The 10,316-nt window shown below is 48.9% G+C and overlaps 1 protein-coding gene across 4 annotated transcripts in view; it reads right to left on the reverse strand.

Moving 5' to 3' along the window:
- Positions 1-10,058, reverse strand: part of LOC147439376 (U-box domain-containing protein 52-like) — a 56,411-nt gene extending 46,353 nt beyond the window's left edge. For 3 of the 4 annotated variants that reach the window (XR_015184580.1, XM_086485212.1, XM_086485213.1), the window contains exon 1: positions 8,863-10,056. Coding sequence is in view for 3 of the 4 variants with exons in the window: in XM_086485212.1 (XP_086341338.1) it covers positions 8,863-9,106 (244 nt within the window). In the remaining variant the exon portion in view is untranslated. Of the gene's footprint in view, positions 1-8,862 lie in introns of all 4 variants that reach the window. The other variant, XM_086485211.1, reaches the window with a different exon arrangement.
- Between the last annotated feature and the right edge of the window lie 258 nt (positions 10,059-10,316).

Consider the following 10,316-nt stretch of genomic DNA (forward strand, 5'->3'; position numbering starts at 1 on the left):
GATTCAGAAATATGTCGACCGCCCACTTAATAAGTGGGCAGCCATCTGATAAATAAGGCAACAGATCAGCCAGCATTTTCTCTCCCTCTTTTTTTGCTAGAACAGCGCCCAAAAAAAAAAAAAATGGACGCGATCTGTAAGGGAGAAGCTATTCGTGCCGTGGCCAGGAGCTATAAAAGCATCACATGCCCTCACTCAAAGGAGGAGATCAGTTTTTGCAAGAAGAAGATGATGCTGCAGATTTCATCCGCAAAGAAGACGTTGCCAGTGATGCCCATGGTTGACCCAAGTGTACCAGATGTCGCAAAGACCAAGTGCGCAAGTTCCCTCGCGAAGAAATGCCTACGGAGCGTGTTTCCATCGCGACAAGCTGCTGTTTTTCTCTGTTTTCAGCCCATAAACGTCGTAGACAGGGCTGATTTACGAGAAGGAACTCGAGAACACACCTCTTGTGTGTAGGATTGAAAGAGAGAATTTTCTATGTAGAAATCTCTGAATTGCTTTTCGAGAACCGAGTTCTGTTTCGAGCATCAAGACTTTGAAGGTAACGATTTTCATGTTATGATCTCTTAAGTATTTGTTTGCAGGTGTACTTTCTCTTAGTGAGGGAGTAGGAGCAGAGGAAGGCATGAGCCTCTACAGAAGAAAGAGCTCTGAGGAACTAGAGCCAGATTATCCCAAGGGTTTCGTACCCTAGTTTGGGAAGTAGATCCACGGATCGGAGAGAGAGAGTGTCTCGAGTTGTGATCCGGAAGTTGAGATTCCCAAGTAAGGACTTCGCGTCCGGGAAAGCAGAGTTGTTGTGCAAGAAGAAGACTCTAGAAATAGACTCTGAAAAGAGTTGCAGGGATGCCATGCCCCGAGTCTGGAAGGTGAGATCCAGAGGCGAGAACCTTGATTCTCGAGGATTTGGAATAAGAAACGGAAGTTCCTTGGAATAGGGTTTTGCCCTAGGAATAGGAAGCCAAGGCTTCCAGGAACCATCAAGTCTTATTCTAGAACGAACGTGGTAATACGTTTGGTTCAAGTGCTTGTATAGACTTCTCCTCAATAATAAAGATACTATTACGGGGGGGAACCAGCCCATCTTCCTTCCCCAGTACTGTGTCGATCTTCTCACTCTCTATCTCTCTCTCTATCCATTTCTCTCTATATCCTCTGGCTTCAGTAATAAGTGATAAATCCTATTTATCTGAATGTATTTTATATTGCTATGCGCTCCCGTTTGTGATAGCTTGTCGCGATGGAAACACGCTCCGTAGGCACTTCTTCGCAAGGGAACTCGCACATTGGGTCCTGGCGACAACAGGTACACTTGGGGCAGCCATGGGCATCACCGGCAACGTCTTGTTTGCGGCTGAAATCTGCAAGCAGCATCTCCTCCTTGCGAAAACTTGTCTTCTCTCTAGGAGAGGGCGTGTGATGCTTTTATAGCTCCCTGGCCACAGCAAAGATAGCAGAGCACTGGCTGCCCGCATAGAGATCGCGGTTGTCTTCTTTTTTTTTTCCCCTGTTCTGCCAAAAAAAGGGGGAGAAAACACTGGCGGATCTGTTGCCTTATTTATCAGATGGTTGCCCACTTATTAAGTGGGCGGCCGGCGTATTTTAAAAAATAGTCAGAATCTGCCCAAAAACTCAATAAAACCTTATAAGTTAAAAACAATGCTTTCACAGCACTTCCCGGATGCAATCACATGCACAGTTGCAATGCAGACATAGACTTCCTCGCGGGAAAGCATCTGATTTCCCGAAAAGCAATCCTGCTTTCTCAGAAAGCATCTGTTTTTCCTCAAAGTTCATCTAAACGCATCTTCATTCAAGTGCTTTTCCTTGTACACAATTCTAGCACAGTTCGGAATTTCCTCCTGACTATGGATATTCCTTTTCCGATGCACCCGTCACCCTTGTGACACATCAAGAATACATAGTCCTTTCCTACCAAACTTACGGTACAATCTCCTTCGCGATGCTCTATGTCACCCATCCTATGACGCATCAGAGATGTCTGTTCCCGGATGGTCGGATACTTCTTCGCGATGTTCCCTGTCACCCATCCGATATGATGCATCAGAAGTACCCGTTCCTAGTGTCCTTACAAATATTCCCTTTCACAGTGCTCCCATCATTACTCTGAATAGGAATACTCTGTACTCGGAATCCGGCTGTCTCCAGATGAAAAACCCTCACTTAAAATTCCAATAATTCATTTAGAATTATTTTTCCTTGGTGTTCCAAGCAAGAAAACCCTCACTTATAAATCCAACAATTCATTTAGAATTATTTTTTTTCCGAGAAAAAGATCCTTCTATTAGTTAATGAAAACTGCCCATAGGGCTACATCCACCTCTGCAAGAGAGGGCTACAACAAGCATGATGGGGAGACTCTCCCAATGAAAAAAAAGCATATATACAATGGGGCTAAATCAAGAGATGGGAGGAGGGAAAAGCCACACAGGTGGACAGTAGTGCCATCTGAGCACCCCCTGGACCATGGTGTAGAAAGGCCCAGGGCGCCAGAGTTGAAGGAAAGCCTCGCGGCGCTCCCGCATGCGATCGGAGCTGCCCTGTAGTCCCTCAAGCTGTCCTCTGAGAGTATGGATCAGCTCTAGCCAAAAGTCACGAACAGTCTCTGCTGGTGGCACAGGGCGAGCCTCAAAGATGCGGAAACAACGGGCCCGCCAGATAAACCAGAGAGCTAGGCCGCTGATGAGCTCCCAACACTCATCTCTCTCACTGCACCACTCCTGTGGAGTAAGGTCTGTAGCAGGCTGGAGTGTAGGTCGCCCCCCTGTATCACTATCATCCTGCTGGTGGAAGATGGCTCAAACTGAAGTGCCGGGCCCGTGAGGGTGGACCAAGCTGCTGTCCCCCAAGTGAACTGTCGAGCCGTGGAGAGGGCAGGCATCAGCCGAAGAACTCGTAGCCACACCTGTTGGGCCGAGGGACAGTCCCAAAGACAGTGTCGCTGACTCTCCACCAACTGGTCACAGGCTGTACATGCGGCCGAGAGACCACTATGCACAAGCCAGCTCCCTACTGCTGTGGCTCTGTGTGCAACCAACCACTGGAACAAAGTGACGCGCCTCGGCTGTCTGGAGTCCCACAGCCTCTGCCAAAAAGCTGCCAAGAACTCAACTGTGAGGCCCTCCTCCTACCAATGACGTGCTGCAGCGGGGCGGGCCTCTCTCTGTGCTGCAAGTATATGACGTCCAAGCCGAACAGTGTATTGAAAGAAAGGGACTCCTGGGCGGTCTGCAGAAGAGAGGGGGTCCCTCCAAAGCCACTCACCAGGATCCCACTGTACTCATGCCAGTGGACAGCACTCCCAAGCCCATAGCCTCCAATGTCCAGTCTCAAGAGCTGCTAGGTCAGGGTCTATGATGCAAGTCCTCCCACAGATGCCCACAACTCGGATCCTCTGGAAACAGCACTCCGCTACCTACGGGGCCTCGACTGCAACTCGCTGTAATCGTCCCCCACCCTGAAGCTCGAAGAACAGGGCTGGGACAGTCTCTGAGCAAGCCCTGACTGAAATGAGAACCTCCAGTCGTGTGAAGGCTCCCATCCACCAGGGTGCTACTGGCTCGAGAGGCGTGAGCCACTCAGCTGGAACTGACTCTGAGATGTCCTGACACATGCTCTGAACCCCTCTCATGCCCTGTAGCTGGACAGCCTGCACCTCCTCAGACAAACCTGTGAACTCTAGCCAGTCACCTAGAGAGCGCGCTGGACATGCTGCCATGGGACCCCAAGAAACATGAGGCCTACTCCCAACCAAGTGGCCTCTCTGAGTGCTAACCATGGGGTTCCAGACGAGGGGCTGCCGTAGGCGCTCCTCCATGCACGTCAGCTGTCTCTGCTCTAGGCCACGCCGTAATAGCTCCCAAGAACGAAGCAAACTCACAGCGAATCGGTCCTCCAGTCTCCTGCTCAAACCAACTCGGCGCAACTCTGTAAAGATCCATCTGGTCGAAGGTTGCCAAGGGCCTCCTGCCTGAGGCACCCTGGCACGAAGCCTCTGCAGCAATAACTCCTTCCAAGGCTCCTCGCCTGGAAGAAGTCCTCTGACGATGAACTTCCCAAGAAGGGCTCTGCTCTGCTGTGCTGGATCAATGATCCCAAGCCCTCCCTGAGAACAAGGAAGTGTGATGACCGACCAAGCCACCTTGGCTCGGGCAATCTGAGTGTCGCGACCTGACCAAAGGAAGTTCCTGATCAGCCTCTCTACCTGGCTGATGCAAGAACTCAAGAAGATCCAGCAAGAAGTGATGTACCACATAGTCGCCAACAACACCTAGTTGGCAACTACTACTCTACCAGCCAACGAAACAATTCATTTAGAATTATTTTTCTGTCAAATAAAGCCAATTTAGCAACAGAGAGATACACGAGAAAGAGAGAGAGAGAAGACACGGTATGTCCGGTCCGAAACTCTCAAGGGCCCCCTTGCTCTGTTGCCAGAGCACGTACTTTCTTTATTCTTGCACAAATGCTCATGCAATGACTCAATGCTGAGATGTTGATGCTAATTGCTACTGATGCTAGGTACTACTGGTTCTATGTCGAAGTCGATGACGGCGATGACGACGACGACTGCGACGAGGCTATGACTGAATGCCGAACTCCTAGCGAGGTCGGTGGTTAGGGGTCTACAACCACGACGAGGCTAGGGCTGAAATCTGCAAACGCTCCAAAAGCTGAGAACGCTGGCTGCCTTGTGCAGAAAACGCTGGTCATGAATGTTGAAAACACTGGTTCTGCTAGGTCAGGGACACCGCGGAGAAGAGGTGCTGAAACGCTGGTGATCTGCCCCAGAAACGCTGGGCCTGCAGGGCTTTACCGATGCAGTTCTTCTGCCCCTTCTTGCGCCACAAGGGCTGCCTTCATAGGCTGAAAATTCTTGGTCGGCAGGCTGATTAGACTCCCACGATCTCCTTATTAAAATGCTGAAAATGACTTATAACTAAGTGCCCTGCTGGGGGTGGTTCCCACGCGAGAGGTTCATATGCAAAAACTGCCTATGCACAACTGTGACCGGCCTAGACATGCACGTCCAGCTAGAGGCTCACAAAGGTGCAAGGCTCAGTCCTAAGCTACTGGATCAAGCTAGATTGTGGCAGAACATGTCCACGTAGCGTACGTCACACTCACACACACACACACACACACACACACACACAGCCACCCAAAATGCCCACAAGTGTATAAAGAGAGACGAGAGTGAAACCTTGGAGAGAGAGAGAGAGAGAGAGAGAAAGAAAGAAAGAAAGAAAGAAAGATTTTTAACGTCTATGTCAGGCCGAAATCGGCCTATGAGACAAATCAAATGTACATGGCGTGTATGTCATCCGTCTATCGGAAAGACAAATGAAACAAAACTGATACAAAACTGAACTGAATGTAGGTAATGGAGTATCTGAGGAGGGATGGGGCTCTATCTCTAGGGGTATATGCATGTCTATATGCTCAAGGTAGTACAATCATGAGAATGCATCAAGCTCTCTAGCTCCATCCTGTACAAATGGGGGGATGTAAGATGTGGTACATGGGCGGGGCTGGTGCCAAGGCTACCCGGATGAAAGCTGTCGGGTCGGCCCTCATCTGAGCTACTCGCTCCTCAGTGGCACGGCGCTCCCGGGCTCGGATCTCCTCGATCTGTCGGTGGTGGGAGCTCATGCCCCTGTAGCCTGGGACTCGTGGTCGTCGTCTAGCTCGGTTCACCTCCGCCTGTGGGAGTGTCACTCCTCTCTGAGTATCTGATGAGGTAGGGGTGGCAATCCTCTGAAAGAAGTCTGTGAGCTACGACTGTCTCCCCTCTGTCTGTGTAGCTGTGCGTGGCTGTAGTAGTGTGTCCCGATGGCTTTGTATCTCTAGTAAGAAACGTCCGAGCTGTCTCTGATCTCGAGAGTCCATGATCTCTCGGAGAGTGGGCTATCCTCTGAATAAGGCCTCATACCTGCCTCTGATCTCAGTGTATGCTCTGCATCTACATACAAAGTGCTCCTCACTCTCCACCTCCTCTGTGCAGGCTCTGCAGACTCGCTCCTCCCTGGGAACACCAGTGTGTCTCCCGATCTCAATCTCTAACCTGTGTGAAGCCACTCTCAGCTGACCAATCGCCACCCGTGAGCTATGTGGCATATATGTGTCCATATAGCGTGGTCTCTGTATGAACCCCCCAGACAATATGGTGAGAAACTGGTCTCTGTAATCTGACATCCTCGTCCCCAAGCCAGGTGACTCCCAGACTCTCCTAGTGTATAGCTGCCACAGATCCTGTCTCAATACCAAGTTTCTCTCACTGCGAGAGAGGTGAACAGATGGTGAGTGGGGGTCGTACTGGAATGGTGGTAGGCTCTCCATGTCAAGACCGTGTCCCTCAAACCATGCTCTGACCTGTGAGTACCAAGCTCTCGCATGCCCACTCTCTGATAGCTGTATAGCTGCCTCGAATGCTCTACGAGTAAGTCTGTCAGGAGGTAGCTCTCTCATCCTCTGGATGAAGCAGACTGTCTGGAATAATGCCTCTACAACCATAGGTGGTGTGGCGAGCTCGGCTCTAATAATGTCATGTGGCACTGTCTTCTTGCTGCGGAGCAAGCGTGAGATCATACATACCTGTGGCCTCTCAAGCTGTGTCCACTGGTCATCTGTCAATCCTGGTGCCCATACTGCCGCCGAGTACATCAGGGCCGGGGTGACTAAGGTGTCAAAAAGCCAGCCCTTCGTGCGGGGCTCCTGAAAGTGTGCCTGGTGGCATCTCCGCTCTAGCATGGTCAGAGCTGCATATCCTCGGGTGAGCCTGTCAGCAGCAGCCTGCCTCATAGTGAAGGGTCCTGGTAGGCTGGTGAATGTGATGCCAAGATAGACATAGGAGGTGACTACATCAACCTGTCCTCCTGCTGCTGTGAAGGTGGCAGCGCTCCTCACTGCACTGGATGTGTGAAAGATCATGACCTTGGTTTTGCCAAGGTTCACAGTCAACCCCTTGTGTGTGCTGAATTCGTCCAAGGCCTCAAGATGGCGTTGCAAGCCCTCGGGTGACTCTGAAATCAACACAATATCATCAGCATATAACATGATGTGGACCGGAGTACCTGCCAAGTCGCTCCCCTCTCCCCCTGCTCGTAGTATGTAATCGGAGATCTCGTCGATGTAGAGCCCAAAGAGTGTCGGGGAGAGTGGGCATCCTTGCTTAACACCAATGGTGCTAGCAATGGTCTCTGAAAAGCCGCCTGGGCAACGAACTCGACCCGTCACCCTCTCGTAGAGAGTATATATGGCCCAAACCATCTCTGTCGGTATCCCAATGCTGTGAAGGCGCTGGAAGAGTCTCTCGCGTGGGACTGTGTCAAAGGCCTGAGAGAGAGAGAGAGAGAGAGAGAGAGAGAGAGAGAGAGAGAGTATATGCTCTGAGTGCAGAGTCTACCTAGAGAGAAATGCAAGTGCATCAAAATTATACTCGGGCGAAAAGATAATTGATTGCAAATAAAAAGTGACAAGTAGATTTTCTATTCCAGAAAAAAAAAAGTAAGAAATGTTCTTTCTCCTAAAACAGAACAATGGGAAATGACCAGTCCATTTCTTCAAGGAGGAAACTGCGTTTCTTGTTACTATGCGGCCGTTGAACCTGAGAAGATCAACAATAAAGAAATATTTCAAGGGGTGCCTAGTTGAGGGGCCAGTGCACCTGGATGTGGAACTAGTGTCCCATCTCAAGTGTTAACTTCTCTTTCACGTGTTGGAGTATTTTAAGTGTTGCAAGTATTTAAAGTATTGCAGATTTGTTCATGTTATCAAGTCTCTTCCCACTGATTTCTTCCATCGACACATGGTGCCCTTTTTAGTTACAATGGTACTGGTGTCAGATAGTCAGCTGGTTGCTTTCTACCAAGCAAACGGAACCTACCTACTATTGATGCTATGGAGTAGGAACAAAATACGATGACAGAAGGGGATAAAGATGAAGAGTGAGCGAAACGCAGAGAAACTGAGAAATTGTTTCAGAGGAATATATTTAAGATAGCAGAGGAAGAGAGAAACAAGGAGGTAGTGCATTAACTGTTTGTTGGCAGGTTTGACCAGCATTGACTAAGGCTTGAAATTTCTTCTTCACTCTTTGTGGCCCTCAGATCCCAATCTTGTTGTGTACCACGGCTCTGAGAGGGGGTGTTACGAAGTTTTGGAGGTCATCTCCTTGGTTTCCAATCTAGATCCAGTGAGTGAGGACTTCTTATGCTCGGGCTTGTGAAGCTCTACTAGTGTCCATGGATCATGTGGAATTTACAGTTTTTGTGCAATAGGGCCACTGTGATGCCAGTTTTAGAGGAGGCACCCTATTTTTATCTGTGACCTTTCATATTCCCCAGATTTTTGGGGCATGGGGCCCTACATAGGGGAGGGGGAGAGGTGCCCCCTAGATGGCAGTTATGCAGAGCCTTGTGCTCACTTGTGTTGCAGAGTGTGCCCATAGGGCTTGTCCACATTCTCACTCCTTTCTCTCTTGAGTCTCTCCCCCGTGCTCCCATGTCACCACACCAGTGCACTCTGACAACATCATGATGCCACAGTGATAAGAAGATTCTCCTTTTGCCCAAACATGGGCTCTTGGCAGCCACATGTGTGGAGCCTCTATGAACATCTTGTCGTGCATGCACACATCCATTACATTTGCAGCATTCTTACACTCATTACAGCATGCAAGACTTGTAAATAACCAAAAAAGGTCCCACACAGAATCTGTAAAAGTACTGAAATTGACTTATAAGCAAATATAGCTTCAAAGGAGCAAAAAGAAGCTGTTACATTCAAGATTCGAGACCTGGAAACAAAGAGCGACGATCTGAGTGACAGTGTACATACACGGAGTTTGAATGACACGAAGTGGCTGTTGCACGTGCACTAGGTGAAGCGTCCCACTACCTGCTACCATGAGTGTTTCTACCGTCCATTTGAGAGCTTGAACACTGCTTTCTCCTTTACCCACTGCCACTGCAACATCGGGTGTTTGAACTGGTAAAACATTGTCACATTCTTGGAAAACCTCACACATGATGTCATCATTGACCAGCAGGTCCCTTTCGTCTTGCACTTTGAAAGAGTTCATGTTGCAACTTCAACAATTCAATTAAGCGATAATAAGCTGAAGCGAAGCCTTAATATCACATGTAGCTCTGCCCCATGAGTGAGGCTTGATCTTTGAACAGTAATTGCTTCCTCTACCTCCTACAACTTGAGCTTCCAATTATGCAAAGTGTTGAACATTCTGAATCAGGTGACTCCGGTTTTTTTCGTTGAAGTGCAAAACCTGAGTAGTCCAAAAATCTAATGATTATACCATCTGCTACCAGGTAAAAAAATTCTGCACAACCAGCTGGTTTCTCTCAGGCTTGACCTTCTTCTTCTCATCTTCATTCTACACATACCTTTGGTTGGGCTGTGTGATTTTGCCAGAGTTTCCCTGGTTCTTAAACCGTATATTCAGTTGTGAAATATGTCTTCACAAAATCCTAAAGACGATTGCAAAGTCTGTCAGGCTCCACATGTGGGCGAAGCTCTACGTTACGTGTGAAGGCAGAGGCGCGTAACCGAGGTAACGCTTGCATCTCTCTCTCTTCTACTCTCTCTCTCTCTGTGCGCCGGTGTGCATGCGCGCGTGGGTGAGAGTACGAGTCACTTATCTGCCAGTCCCTTGAAGTTGGCAAGCGAAAAGAGCATCAGATTCTGAGTTCCTGGCCTCTCGACCCGAGCTCAAAGCTTTTGTAGACAGTTTTCTCTCACCAACCTCCGCTGTTTGTCCTTTACTGCTTTCCATCCATGCAAATATATATATATCTGTCTATTTGCATGTGACCCATCTCATGACTTCGGCAATTTCAACCGGGGACCCCTTGCCACTCCCCTGGGCCTTTTGCATGGGATCAACTACATCGGGCATCAAGGTTGTAGTTCGGTAATAACTAATCTTGGGATGCCGAGATTAGCAAGGGGAAAAACTATATCGCGATGCCATGCCTAATCTCGAGACGTCCCACACTCTTGTGCCCTTGATTTGGACCCTCGTCACTAGGGTTAGGGACCTATGTCCTACTATTATACCCACGTGCATCTTCTTGTTTTAAATGTGAGGCCACAGGGTTATGAATCCACAAACGTAAAAGATAATTTCTAGATCTCGAAATTAGTTTTTAAGATCGATGCACAAGATCAAACAACGAGATGGGTCGCTTTTTCTTAGGGACCATTTATCCCATGCACATGACCCCGTGGTGGCAAATAAAGCGAAGGGGGACCTGTGGTGGTTGGAGAGTCCTATG

This window comes from Adiantum capillus-veneris, chromosome 16, assembly GCF_014529385.1.
Source record: "Adiantum capillus-veneris isolate H3 chromosome 16, ASM1452938v2, whole genome shotgun sequence".
NCBI classification, from domain to species: Eukaryota; Viridiplantae; Streptophyta; class Polypodiopsida; order Polypodiales; family Pteridaceae; genus Adiantum; species Adiantum capillus-veneris.